The sequence below is a fragment of the Brachypodium distachyon genome, chromosome 1 (assembly GCF_000005505.3).
Source record: "Brachypodium distachyon strain Bd21 chromosome 1, Brachypodium_distachyon_v3.0, whole genome shotgun sequence".
Taxonomy (NCBI): Eukaryota; Viridiplantae; Streptophyta; class Magnoliopsida; order Poales; family Poaceae; genus Brachypodium; species Brachypodium distachyon.
In genome coordinates this window covers 3,772,205-3,793,084 of record NC_016131.3, presented here as the reverse complement: position 1 = coordinate 3,793,084, position 20,880 = coordinate 3,772,205, and the positions used below count along the sequence as shown (strand labels likewise).

General features: G+C 45.4%; 6 protein-coding genes and 1 non-coding gene across 12 annotated transcripts; 4 read left to right on the top strand and 3 right to left on the bottom strand.

Annotated features, from left to right (window-relative positions):
* Positions 1 to 1,350: 1,350 nt before the first annotated feature.
* LOC100838635 (pentatricopeptide repeat-containing protein At1g63080, mitochondrial) lies at positions 1,351 to 5,139 on the top strand. 6 transcript variants are annotated; one of them, XM_010230155.3, is made up of 4 exons: positions 1,351 to 1,696; positions 1,993 to 4,423; positions 4,702 to 4,740; positions 4,827 to 5,139. In XM_010230155.3, exon 2 carries the CDS (start codon positions 2,097 to 2,099, stop codon positions 4,257 to 4,259), a length of 2,163 nt encoding a protein of 720 aa, XP_010228457.1. In that variant the 5' UTR covers positions 1,351 to 1,696; positions 1,993 to 2,096; the 3' UTR covers positions 4,260 to 4,423; positions 4,702 to 4,740; positions 4,827 to 5,139. The 6 variants fall into 6 exon arrangements, with proteins under 6 accessions (XP_010228457.1, XP_010228449.1, XP_010228455.1 ...); XM_010230147.3 differs by having other exon boundaries at positions 4,821 to 5,139; XM_010230153.3 differs by lacking the exon at positions 4,702 to 4,740.
* A 210-nt stretch (positions 5,140 to 5,349) lies between these two features.
* LOC112270263 lies at positions 5,350 to 5,546 on the bottom strand. Its single transcript, XR_002962662.1, has one exon. It is a non-coding gene; the product is annotated as a U2 spliceosomal RNA (small nuclear RNA).
* Positions 5,547 to 5,845: 299 nt separating this feature from the next.
* On the top strand, positions 5,846 to 9,393 carry LOC100836989 (PITH domain-containing protein At3g04780). Its single transcript, XM_003557443.4, has 7 exons — positions 5,846 to 6,117; positions 6,367 to 6,490; positions 7,760 to 7,808; positions 7,907 to 7,967; positions 8,098 to 8,144; positions 8,232 to 8,309; positions 9,101 to 9,393. Exons 1-7 carry the CDS (start codon positions 5,941 to 5,943, stop codon positions 9,147 to 9,149), a joined length of 585 nt encoding a protein of 194 aa, XP_003557491.1. The 5' UTR covers positions 5,846 to 5,940; the 3' UTR covers positions 9,150 to 9,393.
* An 87-nt stretch (positions 9,394 to 9,480) lies between these two features.
* Positions 9,481 to 10,746, bottom strand: LOC100838336 (protein LIFEGUARD 2). The gene is made up of 3 exons (XM_003559265.4): positions 10,325 to 10,746; positions 9,970 to 10,241; positions 9,481 to 9,896 (listed from the first exon to the last, which is right to left on the bottom strand). The coding sequence occupies exons 1-3, from the start codon at positions 10,599 to 10,601 to the stop codon at positions 9,693 to 9,695; spliced, it is 753 nt and encodes a 250-aa protein (XP_003559313.1). The 5' UTR covers positions 10,602 to 10,746; the 3' UTR covers positions 9,481 to 9,692.
* A 152-nt stretch (positions 10,747 to 10,898) lies between these two features.
* LOC100833424 (protein LIFEGUARD 2) lies at positions 10,899 to 14,054 on the bottom strand. Its single transcript, XM_003557431.4, has 4 exons — positions 13,651 to 14,054; positions 13,447 to 13,560; positions 11,487 to 11,644; positions 10,899 to 11,375 (listed from the first exon to the last, which is right to left on the bottom strand). The coding sequence occupies exons 1-4, from the start codon at positions 13,898 to 13,900 to the stop codon at positions 11,169 to 11,171; spliced, it is 729 nt and encodes a 242-aa protein (XP_003557479.1). The 5' UTR covers positions 13,901 to 14,054; the 3' UTR covers positions 10,899 to 11,168.
* A 157-nt stretch (positions 14,055 to 14,211) lies between these two features.
* Positions 14,212 to 17,618, top strand: LOC100831368 (heat stress transcription factor A-2e). The gene is made up of 3 exons (XM_003557424.4): positions 14,212 to 14,357; positions 14,499 to 14,929; positions 16,397 to 17,618. Exons 2-3 carry the CDS (start codon positions 14,648 to 14,650, stop codon positions 17,156 to 17,158), a joined length of 1,044 nt encoding a protein of 347 aa, XP_003557472.1. The 5' UTR covers positions 14,212 to 14,357; positions 14,499 to 14,647; the 3' UTR covers positions 17,159 to 17,618.
* Positions 17,619 to 17,729: 111 nt separating this feature from the next.
* LOC100828722 (stem-specific protein TSJT1) lies at positions 17,730 to 20,111 on the top strand. Its single transcript, XM_003557417.4, has 4 exons — positions 17,730 to 18,237; positions 18,330 to 18,570; positions 19,404 to 19,524; positions 19,630 to 20,111. Exons 1-4 carry the CDS (start codon positions 18,047 to 18,049, stop codon positions 19,818 to 19,820), a joined length of 744 nt encoding a protein of 247 aa, XP_003557465.1. The 5' UTR covers positions 17,730 to 18,046; the 3' UTR covers positions 19,821 to 20,111.
* Positions 20,112 to 20,880: the final 769 nt, after the last annotated feature.

The following is a 20,880-nucleotide window of genomic DNA, read 5'->3' as shown; positions in this document are numbered from 1 at the left end:
ATATTAGAGACACAAGACGTATCGTATTATCAAAATGCAACATAAACTTAGACATAGGATCAAATTGCCAAATCTAGCCCAGTGTTTAGGCTAAAAATACCTCTTAGAAATAGGAGAAAACATGCAAACTGATAGCCCAAAGTAGATTGGCAAGAAAATACCAGGAACAAAGCCAAGAAATTGGAAAAAAATATTGGTGTCTCATTGCATATCCTCAGGAGCATTTATCTATTTGTAAAGAGGATCAATATAAACCATTGATGTCATTCGACACCAATGATTATTTGTAATTTGTCCTGCCCTGCATACAGGTCCAACTCTCGTATAGCAGCTCGTTTGCGAGTGAAAGCATTTTACCGTAGTCGGTAGTCGTAGACGTCCACCAACTACTGATGTTAAAAATACAAATTTTGTAATTGTATCCTGACTTACGAAGAACATAGTACATAAATATAAAACATGATATACTATACTGATTCATTTATGGCCACATACATTTTGGAATTTCTTTTGTTTTATATATCTGTTGCACATCCACCCCCGGCGACAATGGCGGACCCAGTTGGATGATTGGGTGGGGCACCCAATAATTTTTCAGATCCCTTTTCAATACTAAAGATTGTTTTTAACAAAATAAATCATACTGCGTTTGTCTCACTCAGTATTGCAAATGCAGTTTTTTGCCCCCACTCAATTAAAAACCTAGGTCCGCCGCTGCCCGGCGATTTTAGCATTCACGCGTGCTGGAGTCCAGAGGACAAAGACGCATTCTCTGCTATTTCATCACGAAGAAAGACTTGACGCGCGCATGGATGCATGCAACTTGCGGAGAGAGTTGTTGGTGTCTTGGCTTCTTCGTGGTCACCTCCGTGGTATAAACTACTCCGCTGCCACTTGCAAGCTACTACAATGAAGCTAGAAATCAGAAGCTTCCTTTACCTTTCTCTTTCCGTGCGATCTTGTCTCGGTCCGCATTCAGTCCACCGTATTAGGAAGGAAAAAGAGGCAGTGGTAGTATAAGCAAGCAGAGTGCACCGCGTCGACCATTTCCAGTTCCAATTCCAAAGACGAGACCGGAAGATTTGGTTGACGTGTGCCCGGCCAACCACTGCACCAACTGCAGCATGCAGATCGGTTACATTTATAATTGTCGCAGTGGACACTCTCTCTATCAGATGGCTTTAATTAATGGATTGTGCCATAACCCCTTTAAGAAAGAAGAAATGGATTGAGCCGAATTGGCCATTGACTTCGGAGCAAGATTTTCTTCTTTTTTTTGCTGGCCCAGTTAGCGACTCGTCGCCTTACGCTGTACTGGGCTTTAATTGGGCTGTGGCCCAACAAGTCCGAGATGGGTTATCTCCTCTCCTCTCCGCCCCTCAGCATCACCTTGCCGCCGGATTCGACCATGTCCGCCGCCGCCGCCTTGGACCCTCTACTCCGGTAATAGAAGCTTCCTTTCCCCTCACGGTGGGGCGTGGTGCCGCCCGGCGATAGCCTGCGGAACAGGTTGCTGCTCAGGCCCTCAGCAGGACCCAGACGAGTGCGCGGAGAGGAGAGTCGTGCGGCACGGCAAGGGCGGCGTGGCATGCGGCGGGGGGCTGGGCTGCCGCGGTAGACCAGGAAACCCAGGCGGCGGCGGCGGAATGCGCGCTGCAGTGTCGGGACAAGCAGGCATCCGAGGCAAAATCGTAAAGTGAGATTCGGTTTCCTTTCTCATCGAGTCATTGCGCTAATTCGGTTAACAGAGTAACAAGATTCCACTGCTTCAGCGTCATGAAAATTGTAGTGAAAATTATAACCTACTTTGTATGCAGAATTCCATGGCTTGCTCGTTTCTTCATCAACTGTTCAGTGATCCTGTACTTACAACAGAAATAGTACTCTATACTCCTACTACCAGTAGTTGTACTTGTACCACCTCCAGTGTTAACATATTGCAATTTTGTGGACCACAAGTGTTCTGGTTTAATTTTCTAGTTTTGATTACAGGGAATAACAGCCTCGCAGTAGGATCAAAGATGTTAACTCCGGTGCAAAGCCATGAGCTGTACCTTAGCAGCTTTGCATGATTCTGTAATCATGCAGTTGCCTCCATGGCTCTAAAGGTTGCATCTTGCATTCGGTTTGCAAGACCACGCCTATTATGGAGCATGCTAACATACCACCCTTGCTCGGATGCACCTGCTGCTCGTGCTTGCGAGGCTGCAGGGAGTTCTGCTGCGTTTGAGTCTGCAATCCGGTCACTCAAGAACAATCTCCAGCCAGAGAGGCTGACCCGTGTTCTTGATTCTACTTCAGATTTGAACTTGGCCCTTCGGATCTTCAAATGGGCATCAAGTCAGAGAATTTTTGTTCATACGGCTGACACATATGCCTGCATGATCTCCAAGCTCGGTGCTGTTGGGAATTGTGATGAGATGGACATCCTCCTAAAGGAGATGATCAAATTGAATGTTCCTGTGTTGGATAAAATCTTGAACGATCTAGTTCAATACCTGATTAGTAAAAACCGTTACGATGAAGCATTGCTGGTGGTTCAGAATGCTTGCTCTGGGAAACTCAAGTTGTCAGTCTCATCTTGCAATGTTGTGTTGTGTGGTTTGGCCAAGGAAGGGAGGGGCTTGCGACCATTCGTTCGTGCGTACATGGAGATTGTGAAGGCTGGAGTTCTTCCTGATGCGGACACCTTGAATTGGTTAATTGAGGCCTTGTGTGGAGCTGGCCGTTTGGACCTGGCACTGATTCAGTTTGACAGGATGAGCAAGAAAAGATGTACTCCAAATAGCCATACTTTCAAGATACTCATAACTGCACTTTGTTCCCATGGCAGAGCGGATGAATCAGTTGAACTCTTTGAGAAGATGCTGCAGCTGAGATGCATTCCTGATATCAGCTTTTATTTTCAAGTGTTGCCCGTGTTTTGTAAGTTCAATAAACCCAAGGAGGCAAGTAAATTGCATCAAATGATGAAACAAAATGGCCTTCAGTTGGATCTACATTTGTATAGTGCCTTGATTAGATGTCTGTGTGAGAACCGACTACTGGATGCTGCAGTCACCACATTTAAAGAGATGACAGCGTCTGGTCACACACCAATGGCAAATACATATGTTAATGTTGTAGATTGCTACTGTACATTCGCACAGTTCCACAAAGCTGTGAGTTTTCTTGAGGAAAATGATGTTGCAGAAACAGAACCATATAATGTACTGCTGAGGGCATTCGGTAAAGCCGCTAGACTGCGAGATTCAGTTAGCTATCTTGAGGAATTTCAAAAAAGGGGATTGGTTGATTGTCAGTCATGGAACACAGTAATCACTCAGTTCTGTAATGAAGGGAACATTAGAAGAGCATCTGAGCTTATAGGTAGAATGGTACTTTCTTCTTTTACAGCTGATGAGAGTACTTATTCTTCTGTTGTATCATGTTACTGCCGGTTAGGGTTGTACAAGAATGCCCTAGATATGTTCAGAAAAGTCAGTGTTGGGAACTTGTTACTGAATTCAGAATCTTTCTCGCAGCTGGTAGAATGTTTATGCCACACGAAGAGGATCCAAGAAGCTGCCGAAGTTTTTAAATATCACTGTAAAAGAGGTTGCAGCCTTAGAAGCAAGTCACTTGATATGTTAATTCAAGGGAGCTGTATGGCTGGAATGATACGTGAAGCAATCAGAATGCGTTCACTAGCTGTTTGCACTGGCACTTCTTGTACATTTTCTACTTATAACACAATCATCCAAGCACTATTCCAATTGAAGAAGGAGAAGGATGCATTGCTTATCCTTGCTCAGATGCTGATGGAGGGTTGTGTATTGGACAGCTATGCATACAATGTTCTCTTGCGTTGCTTCCTCACCAAGGAGACAGTTCTTGAGGCAGCTATCTTGTTCAACAGAATGGTGAATGATGGCTTTGTTCCTGACCAAGAGACATTTGAACTGTTAGTCCCTGATATGGCCGTGTTTTCTTTACTTAGCACGGTTTCAGAAAGTTTACTAAAAGTGGTAAATATAGATGGAGTGATGAGCCCTAGAATTTCTAACATTATTATTTATGGCCTTATCAAAGAAGGCTTCAAGAATGAGGCGTGTAAGTTTCTAGATCAAATGCTAGACAAGGGATGGGTACCTGATTCAAAAACACATAGTGTATTGGTTGGCACCGTTGATGGAAAGGAGGCTACAGAAGTTAACAATGTATATCAAAAAACTGATGATGACATTGTGAGCAACATACTGTTGGAGGGACTAGAGTGAGAGTCTGATGCAAAAAAGATTATCTTCTTCTTTTGTGCAATATTGAAGAGGGAGCATTTTCAGCTCAGGCGGTCCTCATTGAGATAAAATGTTGGATGCTCAAACAACTTAGGTGCTGCAAATGCGAGGGTGTTGGAACTAGAAAGACTTCAAGCTGACGAGATGTAAGTGACTAATTCCTGCATGATATCATGCAATTTCCAGACATTCGTATTCTGTGACAAATACACCTCTTACTTCTTGTGTGATGCACTGATGTTGTTGCGCTTGATATCTGTTATATATTGTTAAATTTTGTGGATGTGCTAGATTGCCTTGCTTAAGATACAACATTTTTATTTCGTTCAACAACAGTATGTAGTTTCTGGTAACCTGAATGGTCTTCTGTTTGTTAGTCCTTAAGCACCCGAGGAAGATTCATTCATTCCTTATCCATGTACAGGCCATATATTAATGCTGCTCATGTTCCATTTCATCCAAGGTTTGTAGGAGATTAATTGCTTCACGTGCCACCCTTTGTTGTAGTCATTTAGCATCCTGATCTGGATGTCTTCTTGACAGCTACAGCACAGTGCAGAGACGAGGTGTCGTGCTTACACGGTTGGGGCGGCGTGGTCTCAACGGAGAAACGGCGCAACGGTGGAGGGAAGATAGCTGGAGTGGAGAAGAAGCTTGAAGACTTGGAAGAAGATGCACAGGCCAATTTGGTACTTTGAGCCATGCCGGAATACAGTGTGCAATACACTTGGGTAGTATTCATGTGAAATTGACAGGAAATGAGGATAATGGCATTTTATGATTGGACCTTGGACCTGTGTTTCTTTTGAAAGGAACCATAATTCCATTCTTTTAAAGAAAATCTCTTCTGTTAACCTATCCATATATATACTGCTTATTTTGCTGTGTTCCATTTCGGGGTTTGTACAAAGATCTTCAGCATCCTGCTTATTTGAATCATCTTTGCGTTCTAGTCTTTACAATAGCATTTTCGCTGGAACTGAACTTTTGCTCCATGTATTACGTTTTCAAAGTCTAGGACCAACGTGCCAAGTACATACAAGTTAGATCAAAGATTGTATTTTCGTTTTGGTTGGGGTGCGCCTGGCCTGGGCAGTAGTGCAACGCCCAGGCGACACGTGAGGGCCCCAGCAGCAAGCTACTGTGGTGGACCCTCCCCCACAAAAAATAAATTTAATATCGTTGTGGGCACATGGCCCACATATCAGATATTAAACTGATAAGAACAGATACTACACTTGATCTTAGCCAAAAGGCCGAGAAAGGTATGAGCTGGAATGGAGGCCACCCCCTCTCTCTTATAGCGTAGCCGCGCCTCCCATCCTTCTTCGCCAGGCGATGTGGGACTAAATCGAGCAGCCGTTGCCCCTCCTCGCGCACGAGCTCCTTCGAAAACTAATGTCACAGGCTTCGAGCTAAGAATGTTTCAGAAAGCTTGATGGGCCTCGAACCAAACGGACCCAACTACGAAGTGGCCAGGGCAGAAGGCCCAAAGCCGAGACCATGAGGGAATAGATGCTTCGCCTAGCCCAGCAGCGGCCTCTACTCTCGTATATACGACTCGAAACGGCAAAGGCATCCGCGCTAGCAAGTCATCTCACGCAGACCCGCCGGTCGCACCAACCCCCAGCGCGGAACGAACTTCTAGAAGCTTCCGGAAGCCATGGCCACCGCACCCGCGACCCCCGCCGCTGCCCCAGCCGCCGCGCCCGCTGCCGCTGCCGTCCCCGCCTCGTCGGTGCCGCGCGGGCAGGTGGATCTGGTCGACTTCATCGACTGGACCGGCGTCGAGTGCCTCAACCAGGACCCCTCCCACAGCATCGCCAACGCCCTCAAGCAGGTAGCGCGCGCGGCGGGATCACACCCTGCTAGCTCGACCGATCTCGCCGTGTTCGGATATGCTCCCCGTGATTTTTGGTGGGGGTGGGGGTGGGGGTGGGGGTTCGATTACTTTTGGGGGGAAACTTTCCTAGGGTTTCTTAGATTAAGGCGTTGCGGCACAGTTTGCTCTGTGTCTAGCGGAGGCGTTAGTAATTTCGTGTTATCGTTTCGCTGATTCCACAGGCTATCTGATGATTCGTGGTTTCAGGGTTACAGGGAGGACGAGGGACTGTACCTCGCCAGCGATTCGGACGAGCAGCTGTTGATCTACATTCCCTTCATGCAGGTTATCAAGCTGCATTCCGCGCTCTTCCAAGGCCCTGAGGAAGAAGGTGAGATTTGTAACTCCCTATCAGTTCATGAATGAATGCTACTATGCTAGATTGCCATATACACACTGGTTGATTAGAGTTCATTAGCACTTTTCCAATGCATTGGAGCATTTTTCGGTGGTGTTGGAACTAGAATGATTGATTTAGTCTGTTATGTCTGTGAATGCTGGTATCCTTGTGACTAGATTGTGGAACCTCTTGAATTTTTGTAAATTTATTTATGATCCTTAGTTATTTGGTACTGCTTGACCTAAATTCTAGATAGCATAACTGCATCTGTGACACTTGCATTTGTACTGTCAAAGGCGTGCTTGAGTATATTCATTTGTTGGAGATTTGTACTGTATGAAGTCTAAACAAAGCAAGCGCTTAGACCTAAGTCACCTAGTTTACCAGGTTTTTATGGCGCATTACCAATATTGGCCCTTACACTAATAACTAATTAGGACACAAACTTCATTGATTATTCACAAGTTTCTGGCTCTGTTATGCTCAGTTTGCGGTTGCTGAAATGTGTTGTGATGAACTTATTTATAATTTTATGTGAAAAAAGAGACATAAAAGCAGGAAAAAAGTTTGTTAGCCAACCAAACAAAAGGGAAAATCTGGTTGAAAAAGCTGGATTCTTGTATCCACCTCAATGCCAAACTCGGCCTTAAAATTTCCGGAAAACACAAGACAGGAGTTGTGTGCGTATATTGTCACTCACTTATTGGAGATCTGTACTGTCCGGAGTTCTAACAAAGCAAGTGCTTGGACCTTAGTCAAACTTACCAGGTTTTTATGTTGCATTTTCAATTTTGGCCCTTCCACTAATTAGGACACCAAGCACTCTCATTGATTATTTGCAAGTTTCTGGCTCTGAAAATTTCCAGAAAGCGAAGACAAGAGTTGTGTCTTTGCAATACTTTACAGCAATATATAGCCTGATGCTGACAAGTATTGCTTCACAACCTTTGTTAAATTGTGGCTGCCACAAAAAGTGTCACGAACAAAATGGCCACCACAACTGTTGCAAACTTTGGCAAGGAACTGAACCTGTGACAGGCCGTCCATGAAGCTATTAAAGTGTGGTAAGCCGCATTTGTGGCAAAACTGCATGTTTCTTCTCCAGCATCACAGTTTTTTTGTTCATGCTTCTTTTTCTCTACCTCCAAATTAGCTAATTAGTGTTTAGAAGTAGTAGCTCCTCATTTCCAAAAACAAATTCTATTGGGTCTCGATGCTTTCTCAATTAGGTTAAACAATAACAATCTTCTGTTATCACAGGCCCCAAAACAGTTAAACTCTTCTCCAACAAAGAGCATATGGGTTTCAGGTATTCTTCCTTTTAGATTTTAATTGAAGCCCATTGATGCTAAGTCCTCAAAACATTATACATTTTCTCTTACCATAAATTTATGTACTGAATGGCAGCAATGTCAATGACTATCCACCAAGCGACAGTGTTGATCTATCCTCTAGCCATTTAGTAGAGGTATGTCTTATCTTAAATTTTTTTGGTTTGTTTTTATATTATTTTCTTTGATGGCTATCTATCAGTAATTCCTGTTTTATCTTATGCTTTACCTTAAATTGACGAGCCATGGCTTTATTCTTCTCTGCAGAATAAGCCTGTTACGCTGAAGTATGTCAAGTTCCAGAATGTTCGCAGGCATGTACATCTACCTCTCGCATACACGTGATATGCCATTTCTAGTGTTAAGCTATTTTTATGACCCATTTTCGTTTGTCATTCCAGCCTTACTATGTTTATTGAAGACAACCAAAGTGGAGGCGACATCACAAAAATTCAGAAGATCGCGCTTTATGGAACCACGTAAGTTCTGTTATTAACATGGTTTTCCTTATCTGCACTCGATGCACGCCATTATATTGCCCTGCTCAGAATGTGGGAGGTTCTTGATTAGTAAGATCTATTTCGAGTAAAGATAAAAAAAGATATACTGAAGGCTCGTCCGAAAGTAGAAGGAATAAAATCATGGTAAGTTATTAAGTCAAGAAGAAATTTTAGAATTACGTGAAGACAAGTCAAATAACCTATTTCATCAAGTTAATGTGTAAGGATTTTCCATACCGATTGGAATCGGAGTGAGTAGACTTGTGTGCTTGATGACTTATAAAATAATGATGAAGTCACGCTCTCCATTATTAGTAACAGATTGAAAGCAAGTATTTCACAAAATCTGAACTGAATGGTGAATGATACAACTCGTCCCTGCAGACAAACCTTTATCTCCGTCTCTGTTATCCTAGTACCTACTGGTATCTTCTGTCTATGCTATTGGTGAAGCTGTAGCCCGTAATAATCCAGCTTCCGCGTTATAAAACAATTCACTCGCTATCTGGGGCGTTAGTTTACCTGCCAGCCAGTTTCTACCCAGGATCCTAACCTAACAACTCCATTTCTTTAGAAAGAAAGCAATTTCGAAGGCGAAAGCAATTATTTCACTAAATTTCAACTGAATATGATAAAAAGGTCATTATTGGATCTGTCAACATTGTCTCATAGATATTGCAGTCCAAAACCTTTGTTCTGATACTTGTTTGATGGAAGTTGTTATTAACTTGTGATTTATCTGCTAAAATGCTTGGAGCTCTTTTTTGCAGTGTGGACACAACAAATATGAAGGACCTGAAGAAGATAGAAGAGCATTAGTGCGTTGCGTTCCACTGTGGTGTGTGGCATACTAGAAACAGCTTAACTGTTGAAGAAATTCCGGTCTTGGCAAACTTTGTGCCCCCATTTTATACATGCGGTATTTAACAGCCTCAGTCTCAGGTGGAGACGGTGGAGCAATTGCCTTATTCTGGGCTTGTGTGACAAAACGAAACGATGTTTCCTCTTCAGAAAATTCATATTAATCTCCATCTGGGGAGCTCGTTTAACTTGTGGTGAAAAACTTTGGTTGTTTTCGACGTGTTTCATTTCTGTCGTATCAGTTGTATGCTATGCTATGACAATGAGAAAATGAAAGAGACGGTAGACGTATCATGAACTGGACTGGCCTTCTCTGTTAATGTCCAATCACATTTACATGGATCCTTTTTCAGAGAACATTACATTACAGCGGTCTGCAGTCTACAGACATGATCAATCTAGTTTAGTACAGTATGCACTAATACACGAACGCGGCAGGCAGGCAGGGTTCAGGAGCGAGTGTAGCAATCAGGCATGTTAATTTCTAAAGGAATTGAGAGGTCAGTCGGCAGCGTCGAGCGCAATGAGGAGAGCCCTGAAGAGGTTGATGATGTCGAGGTAGAGCGTGATGGCGGCGGCCACGTACTCGTCGTAGGTGTAGCGCTTGATGAGGTTGTCGGTGTCATAGATGAGGAAGGCCGAGAAGATGAGCGCCGCGATGCACCCGTACACCATGCCCGCCGTCTTGCCCATCGGGAACAACATCTGGATCCATGCGAAATTCAAGCCAAAGTGCATACAAAAATGGATGAATCAAGAATCAGATTAAATTGCTGACCAGGACGATGGCGTAGAGCACGAGGATGAGGCAGGCGGCGAAGAGGAACGGGCCGAGGAACTCGAAGTCGTGGCCGCGCTTGGCGGCCCAGAAGGTGTAGGCGGTGAGGCCGGCGACGACGACGAGCGTCATGGCGGCCGCCTCGAAGATGATGGGCCCTCTCTTGGTGAGGCAGCCCAGCCCCAGGGAGAGGCTGATGCACACGGTGAAGAGCGCCAGGAACACCAGGTTCACCGGGTGCCGCTTCCGGAAGTACACCATCGGCAGCATCACTGCATTTGCCATGAAATGCAGCAAATTCATGGGAATTGAAGCGTATCTATTATAGATATGGTCGATCGGTTGGTGTCGTTACCGAGGAGCGGGGAGATGATGATGGCGAGGAAGGCGGCGAGGGCGGCGGGGGTGCGGGAGAGGAAGAAGGCCCTGATGGAGTCGGTGAGGTTCACGGCGGCGGCCACGGCCACCGTCACCAGCATCTGCAGCGACACGATCACGTACACCTTGCGGATGAAGGCCCACCGGAGCTCCGGGCTCTCGATCATGTACGGGTACATGCCGTCGCCGCCTTGCCCCGGCGAGTGGCACGCCTCCAGGTCGTGCCCGTGCCCGTACTTGTCCTTCTTGCCCATGGAGATGGCCGGCTGCCGCTCCTCTTGGGTCTTGGCCTCCCTTCCCAGCTGGAGAAGGACAACGTTGTCGCGTCCCTGGCTAATGGTGAATAGGTCCCGTCAGCCATAGATGGCAGGTCTTTTAGAGGACACGGCGGCGAGAGCCTTCGGCTATTCTAGGCGCCAAACGGTTTCCTCGTGTCTCTTTTCGAAGTCTCTACCTCTTTCTAATTCTCTGTAAAAGCACCGTAAATTATAGATTCCACAGATATCAATTCACGTGCCACTTAGCAAAGCCTCAACATGCATACGAAATGCTTCACTGCAAGGGATTAAAATTCGAGACTGTTAAAATTCAAGTGTCGTTACAAGCTGCAATTAACCCCGTAGAATTCATCATTTGAACGTGCAAAGAAAATAAGGATACAATGCCATATGCTAAAAGGTTGGGTAAACAGGACATGGCGTCTACGGCAGTATTGACAGAATATGCTGATAATGGATGTACATGAATATGTTGGCATTCATGGAACTGTGATATATGCACAAGCTATTACTACGTCGAGCAAAGGTGTGGATTGGATGCGCTCAGCTGTCGGCTGCCCGCAGCAGTTGCAGAAGAGACAGGAAAAGGTTGATGACGTCAAGGTAGAGCGACACAGCGGCCCAGATGTACTCATCGTACGAGTAGCGCTTGATGATATTGTCCGTGTCGTAGATGATGTAGCCACAGAAGATAAGGGATGCCACGCCTCCGTATATCATGACCGAGAGCTTGCCCAGTGGGAAAAAGATCTGCAGCAAAAAAGTGTAATTCAGTATCTTGAAAAACCAAGATTGGCAATATCCCTTCAGGAAAGTTGGAAGATTAAATATACAAGAGTTAGGAGAGCGCAGCCATCGAACCTGGATGAAGGAAAACACAATAAGCACCATAAGAGATCCAAACAGGAACGGGCCAAGGAAGTTGAAGTCATGGCCTCTCTTTGCAGCCCAGAAAGTATAAGCAGTCAAGCTGATCACAACTACTGCTGTAAGAATTGCAGCTTCCAAAATGACTTTTCCTGTTCACACAACAAATTACAATCAATTCACTTATACAGGATCTGTATTGAGTTGATGTTTACAACTCCAGTGAAGAGTAAGAACGGTGTCTTAGGCGACATAGATAAGGGCGGACGAACGTGCATTATAACTGACAATCTACGTTTTTTCCAGTCCAAACTTTAAGGAACTCATTCAATATTCAAATATCAACAGTCAAAAACCAAATAAAATAATACATGGATGAGTTTATACCAAAGGCCTCACTGTCATAAACCGCCAGTTATGTCTAGGGCTCTAGGCACAAAATCTAAACAGAGACTACTTACAAAATCCCAACATGCAGAGTTACCTTAAGTGCTTAGTGGAAAATGATCATGGCCAAAATCAGAGAGAAAACTGGGTAATTCTGAACTAGTACGAGTTGATTCATCGCCTAGCTCTAAAATATGTCACTCAGAGCATTTTAGACCACTGCGGAAAACATTCAACAAGGAGGTGCCACTACCTCAAAATTAGAGTACTTAAGCAAAAGTAAATATTGATAGATCGTTATGGTAATCCCATCAACATAAATGGAGGTAGATAAAACACACAGGGTGAATCTGTAGCAATTAGAAAGGTTATAAAGCCCACAACTTCTACAGGACCTTGCAACTTGTGAGTTCAAGAAACTAAAATAGCAACAAGGATAAACCTACGAAAGCTTTCACCGAACCATGATCTTTTAGTAACAAAAGAAAAAGTAAATGGTTCCACTACCAGAAAACCTTTCAACAGGGAACATCGAGAAGATCTATGGATCAATTGTCCGAAGGTGGCACAAAATGCTTTTGTGTAGGATGGGTGTATGATAGTTTCTGACACCTAAAAAGTGCTCCCAAATGATAGTAGAAAATCCAAAACCTTTACAACATACTGGGAGGCGGAAACAACATTTTTTAATAAAAAATTGTTGGCCTAGTACGAACAGGATTGAAATAGGTATTGGTACATTGGAGACCATATATATGTAAGAGCAAAAATAAACTTGCTGCCGATACAAGAACACATATGATCCTGTAATCAAAAGATGGATCTACAGAGTGTTGCATTCTATGATTGCAGGACTGTTCTATGGTACCAAAGAGTCATGCGCAGACACATGCTTTTGCTTTGCATTCTAAGTAGCACTCCAAGAAATTTGTACATAAGGTATTCGACTCAGTCAAACACCAGAATTACAAGATTATATGTTTGAGCTGGAAATCATAGAACAGATTCCCAACGTTAAGAGTGGCTTATATAGTTATATTCATTGCTCAAACAAGACCCAACAAAAAATTCAACCACCCTAACGTTTAATTAAAGAAGCAAGGAAGCAGAGGATAATGCAAGGAGCGACTAAAAAACCATCTAGCACTGCACTGCTCTAACAGAATCAAACGTCAACCATTTAGTAACATGGTGCATTGTTTACCTGACATAACTCATCTGAATACTGAAGTAGAGCATATTACAACATTCATGAACACACACATATCTACCAATGATTTTAGTGAATTGTGCAAGGAAGTGTAGACTCTATGTACGATCAACACGCTGCTCCATGCTCTCGATCAATTAGACATACACACATATCTTAACTAACAATGATAAAAGCACACATGATTTTAGTGAACTGTGGAACAAAGCATAGGACTCGTAATAAAAACAGCTCATCAGTTACGATCAACACGGACAACAGCTCCGTGTTATCAATCAACTAGAAATGAGTAACTTCATCCACACAGGAACAACTAAACATGATTTAGACGGGAATAAAGGAACGGGGTATTGTTACCGCTGGTGAAGGCGCATGTCATGCCGACCGCGAAGCTGATGGAGACGGTGAAGAGGCCGAGCAGCAGCAGGTTGACGGGGTGCTTCTGGTGGTAGTAACGGAGTGGGCACAGCACTGCGCTCGAAGGAAGCAAGTCGATCAGCACAGTAAATTCAGAGATAGAGAGAGAGGCGGGCCGGGGGAGGGGAGGGGAGATGAGCTGACCGATGAGGGGCAGGATGAGGAGGAAGATGTAGAGGGCGATGCCGGAGTTGGAGGAGACGAAGAACTCGGAGACGGCGGGGACCTTGACGACGAAGGCGGCGACGGCGGCGGTCATGGCGAGCTGCACGGAGAGGATGACGTAGATCTTGCGGATGAGCGCCCACCGCAGGTCGGGGCTCTCCACCATCCCCGGGTACAGCGCCTCCGAGCCGCCGGCCTCGAGGTCCGGCGCCTTCCGGTACCCGAACATCGCGGCTCTCTAGGGTTTCAGGATCCGGAGCGGAGGTCGTCGGAGGAGGAAACGAGGAAGCCGAAGGAAGGAAGGCAGGCTTGGTCTGGCTCGGTGGGAGGATGCGGGAGAAGACCAACTGCCTGTCTGCCTTCCGCCCCTTCGTAGTTATTTTTAATTTGTTTTTGAGAATTTTCGTTGCCTTCGTATGTAAGGTTACTGCCGTACTATATACGCGTGTTGGTCAGCCCGGCCCATTATACAATTCTCCATGGGCCGGTTCGACACGTGTCCAAGTGATTCCGCGTCCACTTGGGCCGGAACGAGGAGGATAATCCCCACCACGCACCGCCTTCCAGAACCTTCCATTCCCAAAGCGGCTACCTAACGCCCTCGGCGTCGTCTCCCAAGCCCCCCATCCTTCTCAGGTGCTGCTGCTGCTCGAGCGAGAGAGATCGATTGGGTTCTGGCCGGCTTGGTGAGTGCTTCTGCCCCTCCTCATCCTGCTGGGTGAGGAGTCTGTTCGTCACGGGAGTAGATTTGCTTTACTTGCTTGCGCCTCCCTGCTTCGCTGACGTCTCGTTCTCTTCACGCCCAATCCGTGTGTGCCTTCCTGCAGCCAGTCAGCATCTTAGGCTTGATTGCCGACCTCTGAACTGCTCGAATCCACCATTTTCCGGTGTGCGAGCAAACATTTGGGTGCCTGCCGCGGCCTTTGCTCTGTTCCGCGGAGGTTCAGTGCTGTGTTGCTCGGTTGTTGTTGCCGTGATGATGATGAATCCGGTGAAGGTGGAGAGCCGCGCCTCCTCGGTGGCGGCAAATGGTGCCGCGCCGCGGCCGATGGACGCGCTCGCCGACGCCGGCCCGACGCCGTTCCTCGCCAAGACATACGACATGGTCGATGACCCGACCACGGACGCCGTCGTGTCGTGGAGCGCCACCAACAACAGCTTCGTCGTCTGGGACCCCCGCATGTTTGGGACCGTGCTGCTGCCGAGGTACTTCAAGCACAACAACTTCTCCAGCTTCGTCCGGCAGCTCAACACCTATGTAAGTCGTCTCCTCCTTGCTGCTTTGGTTGGCCCCTGGTATTGTGTCATGTATCTAAATTAATTGGTGCTTACTGCTGAACCGTGAGTTGAGGATGGATAGGACTTATAAGAATTTTATTATTGCAAACATTTCTTGGCTATGGTAGAGACTTGAATAAATAGTTAAATTGGTAACCCATTTTGTTATCTTTATAAATAGTGCTTGTTGCTGAACCGTGAGTTGTGGATGGATAGGACTTGTAAGAATTTTATTATTGCAAACATTTCTTGGCTATGGTAGAGACTTGAATAAATAGTTAAATTAGTAACCAAGTTTTCTTTTTGAGATAGCAACCAGTACTTGAGTATTTTCTAACGTTGGCATTACTAGAAAAAACATTATACATCCAATTTTGTTATGAGGGTTCTGATGCCGCCAGTGTTAGCCGTACCTTATGGACGATAAATTGAGTTAGGTAGGTGTGAATTGGTGATTCACCGCCGGAGTCAGAGAGGAAGTTGGCTGTCAGGCAGATCCTGGTAGGTTGCCTCGCCATGTTGTGAGGCGGTGGTAGCATCGCGGCTCGGTCTTGGCTTTGATGTTGATAGTGCATACTTGATAATTTATGCGCTGTTTTTCTTTTGTACGCGGTCAGTTATAAAAATCCCAATGCGACGAAATCAAACCCAGCTGAATATCAAATTGGAATGTTAAAAGGGTAAAAAGGCATCATTTTGAAATTGAAGATGGTAAAAAACTCGGAATCATCGAAGTAATCTAACATATGGCCAAAAGATCAGAAAGAATTGAAGAAAGTTTGTTCTAGTAACTCTTGGTTGCCTGTAGTAGCACTGCTGATCTGAGGATTACTCTTTTATCTTAGAAACAGGTGTGGGTTGAAGCCGATTAATGAACTGCATAACGGAATAAACAGTTAAATGTGGCTCTTACTTTTCAAAGAAAATTGTACTGTTTGGGGGCTTTGGGATTTGAGTTAATCTCTTTGTTTTCAATTTTTTCTTGACCTTGTTACGTTTTTGGGAGCATGCGTTTAGTGAAGAACTCAATTGTTTCATGATGCCGTTGACTCGGTTTAGGTGCCTGCACTTTCTAGTTAGGCTATCAACTGCATCTTTTGTGTAAAATCTTCCAGTCCAGTTGATACTTCTTCTGCTTGCCTTGAGAGAGATATTATTGATGAAATATGTGTTATCCTCTGCCTCAAAATAATAGTAAAGGATGAAGATGAAGAGGAAAGTTGACAAATAAAGTGAAGAACTGAAACCAGCAAACTGAAAATGTATCAAGTGAACTGAAACCTGTCATAAAGAGGTAAATTGCAGATGTTCTCTATACAGTTCCATCTCAATCCCCAACTCTAGAATTATTGGGCTGACTAATTTTCTGTTGGAAAACACAGAAGTTTCTTTATTTAATTGAATGCTCTACCCAATTTCTAATATGTTTTTTTATCACCCTTGGCAGGGTTTCAGAAAGGTGGATCCTGACAGGTGGGAATTTGCAAGCGAGGGATTTCTGAGAGGACAGAGGCACCTTCTAAAAAATATTAAGCGTCGGAAACCTCCACAGGCATCTCCAAATCAGCAATCTCGTGGCTCCTACCTTGAGGTAGGGCACTTTGGTTATGATGGAGAGATTGATCGGTTGAAGAGGGACAAGCAGCTCTTGATGGCTGAAGTGGTGAAGCTCAGGCAGGAGCAACAAAACACAAGAGCAGGTCTGCATGCCATGGAAGAGAGGTTGCAAGGAACTGAGCAGAAGCAACAGCAGATGATGTCATTCTTGGCACGAGTCATGCATAATCCTGAGTTCATACACCAGCTTGTCTCCCAGAGCGAGATGAGGAAGGAGCTCGAAGATGCTATCTCAAATAAAAGAAGGCGCCGCATCGATCAGGGACCTGAAGCTGTTGATAGCACGGACACCAACTCTAGCCTGGAGCAAGGGTCACAGATAATGTTTGAGCCGCCGGACCCAGTGGATGCGTTCATCAATGGCTCTCCGTCCGATCTTGAAAGTTCGTCCGTGGAGACAAAGGGAGCCGAGGTGCAACAGGGTGCTGCTTCTGGCAGCTCTCCACCACTGAAGGGCAGGCCCAGTAGGGAGCTAAATGATGATTTCTGGGAGGACCTTCTGCACCAAGGGGGACTCACTGGTGATGAGGCTGGTGACCCTGTGGTTCCAGATGACATGAACTTCTTTGCCCAGAAGATGAACTTCCCTTGATTCAAACAACATGAACTCTGGACAGTAGTGCATCTCTTCTGTCATCCCCCGGTGTCTCCGACGATCCTTACCCACCACCATTGCCTGCTACTATTATGTATATGTACTGCATCTGTAATCCGATTGCACGCATGATCAGTTGGGTAGGTCGCTGCTGCTTCCAGAGACGATGCTATGCTACCGCATCAGTATGATGATCAGCCTGTGGGAGCATTTTGGTTGGGGCATGGATATCTATCTGGTGCTCATATGCCTTCCATGATCTGCGCAAAGGATAGTACTACAGAGTGCTGTACTAGTATGCAGTTTGTCATTTGCTAGTGTATATGTATGTGCAGTGGCTGCTAATTCTCTGGAAGATGTCGATGTACAGTAACCTGTTGCGACTGTTGTACGTACTACTGTGTTGTACTCGGTGCCATCTTTCCTAGACATTCTACTGTTTTTTTTCTTTCTTTCAGGGAAGCTTTTATAAAACAAAATTGATCTGATGAAATCGGCCCGTTCATATTTGTTGCCTTGTTGGGCTACTCGGCCGGCCCACTGGGCCACTGGGGGATGTGCCTGCATATTTAACTGCCCATTCCCGTCTCCGTGTCGTCTTCTTCCGCGCGGCGCGAGCCGGTTCGCGCGTTGGTACACAGCTGTGGGCGTAGATCCATCTCGACCCTTCGGCAGCATTCCCGGCCTACCCACCGGCCCGTACAGCGGCGGCCACGTGCCTCCGCCGCCGCCGCCGCCGCTGCAGTACAAAGACAGCCGTGTCCCTGCCCTGCCCATCCATCTCTCCCCAGACAACACCTGCGACTTCAACTCTGCAAGCACCGCACACTCAAAGGATCAGGCCGGCGTGGGGATTTGTTTGGAGGTCCGACGAGACCGATCGAGATGCTCGCGGTGTTCGGCAGGGAGGTGGCGCCGTGCCCGGAGGGGCTCCAGCAGCCGGGCGAGGCGGGCGGCGGCGCGGCGGGGCTCGCGGACGCGTTCCGGGAGGCGCGCCCCGGCGCCGTCAGCGTCTGCCTCGGCGGCGGCTCCGCCATGGCGTATTCGTCCCATGACCAGAGCCCTCTCCTCCCCAGGTCAAGAGATTTCTACTTCTGTTCGTCAGTCTTTTCTTCTTCTTTTTCGCGATCATTTCTTATCTTCAGCCTGATCCGTTGACGATTTGTAGGCTGTTTGGTGTCGTGGACGACATGTACTGCTTGTTCCAAGGCGCGATCGAGAACTTTGCGGTGCTGAAGCAGCAATACGCGCTGAGCAAAGTCGCCACTGAGGTCAACCTCGTCATCGAGGCTTACAGAACCTTGAGGGACAGGGGACCGTACCCTGCAGACCACGTTGTGAGAGATATAAGTGGGAAATTTGCCTTCGTGCTGTACGATCGCTCAACCAGTTCGGTCTTCATGGCTGTGGTAAGTGAACATAAGAATTTACCCTTCGCAAAAAAAAAACATAAGAATTTACGGGTTTACTTCTTGTCGATCTGTACTTATTTCGATAATGCGCAAGCTCTAGTGTAAAATCTTGTCATTTTCATATTGTAATTATGTGTTGTTTCTCACAGGAAGAATTATGCATGCTATTTTGATTTTCCACCTCAGTTAATATAGTACAACGCTTGTTCCAATTGTCTAAAAAAAGTTCTCTCTCTTCGTAGCTGATATTCAGAATTTGTTACTTGTGGTGATTGCATTAGTTGTCCCTAATGCCTGTCCCAGTTTGATCCATATAATTTTAATGCCTGTCCCAGAATTTGGTACTCCGTATGTCCCAATGTTCGATGCTATCCTCTGTCTTTACCTCTCTGGCCCAATAGGCCTTCAGATAACTGATGGTATCAGTTCATAATTCAGTAGCATCATTACCCAACATCGCCAACTTCTCAAATTTCTGCTATCTGATTCTTAGCTCGGTCTCCTAATTTCAGTGAAACATGATAGTTAAACTGCTGCAGAATAAACAGAATGGGTGTCACTTATCAGCTACAGAAAACCGGCAGAATGTCAAACTCTGGTTTCCTTGGTTATCAGATCATCAATCGACGTTATTTCTGAACTATCTTCATTACGCGTGCCGTAGCATTCTGCATGTCGACATTTTACACCGGTGTAGTAATTCACATCATTCGAATAGACAAAATCATGCCGTCTGTCTGCATTTGTTTGTGCTGACCCTTGTATCAGTGTGCATTGATCCTTACTCAGTTAGACACATCAACTGACAACACGTGTCCATCTTCTTTCAGGATGCGGATAGTAGTGTCCCATTTTACTGGGGAGTTGATTCCAAGGGCCATCTTGTGGTCTCTGATGATGCCGAAACAGTGAGGAAGGCCTGTGGAAAATCATTTGCACCATTCCCCAAAGGTATACCTAAATCACAATGAACAAAGCAAAATCATCACAAGTATCTCCTTTGTAATTCTTCCTTATCCTCTGATCACCATCATTCGATGATTTTTCCACCGTCAGGTTTCTTCTTCACGACGTCCGGGGGATTGCAGAGCTACGAGCATCCATTGAACGAGGTGAAGCCGGTGCCGAGGGTCGACAGCAAAGGGGAGGTGTGCGGCACAACTTACACGATCAATGAGCAGGCCAAGAAGGATATCGCCAGCATCCCTAGGGCTGGGAGTGCTTCAGACTGGTCTTCTCAATACTAAATCTGTATAGATATCGTCAGAACTAAACTATATGTAATGAGTTGAAACCCTGCTGCAGTAGTGCAGTCAGATGGTAATAATTGGGCTTCTTGGGACATCCAAGCTCTGGTGTGCCCTTTGCCTCGTACCCTTGTGCTTGTGCTAGTGTATCTGAATAATACTACGAAGGAAGAAAGGGCAGATAAAAGGGCAGAACCTTTGCAGTGTGTAAATATATGTTCTGTTCACTGCAATGCTGAACTATATTGTTACAAAAATAAGGTGACCTGCATTTGTACGGAGTACTTGCTACTTGTCTTGTAGGAAGCAATTCCAAGGACCAACTGGATGGTTAGCTTTTGCTGAAATAGTGTTAGATGTAACCGAGTGTCAGGCATTTGTTGTAGATGCATGCTCTTCATGTCACCAAGAATTTGCACATCTCTGCGTGTACGCGCGCTCGTTGAGGCAGGAGTGGCTGGGTGGATCGATGAATTGGATCCCATTCTGCAGGGGGACAGGGCAACTATATTACTGTTCAGCCAGACAAAAGCACCGTGCGCCGGCCGGATGAATGGATGACTGGTGGAGAGCGTTGATGGTTGCGGCTTGGATTACATCCCAAAGTTCTGCTTGTCCCTACTTTCTTAAGGTTTGTCTGGGTTTATTTCTCAGTAAAATTTAAATATTTAGCCAAAACTTGGATGTAAATGCCAAAAAAAAGAACATGTGATTTGATGATCGCAAAATTAGAAAACAAAAAAAGTTTGGAATGTTGTATTTTTTGTGCGTGTGACTGGTATTTAATTCAACTCTAGCCAGTTAAATTGAAACTTGTTCTTTGCAAAAACGACAACTCTGCATGGGTTTGATGCACACAACACATATACTATTGCAACGTGCTATACAATAAAAAGGAAAAAATATACAAATACAGGATTACAAATTGAAAAAAAAAACGAAATCAAGCAGCACAAAGATTGTAGCTAGCTCTTCACCTAAACCGACTTAAATCTCGCGAAGGCACCCAAAGTTTATGAAAACCCATGCCACCTATGGTGAAGCAGGAAGATAAAATTCT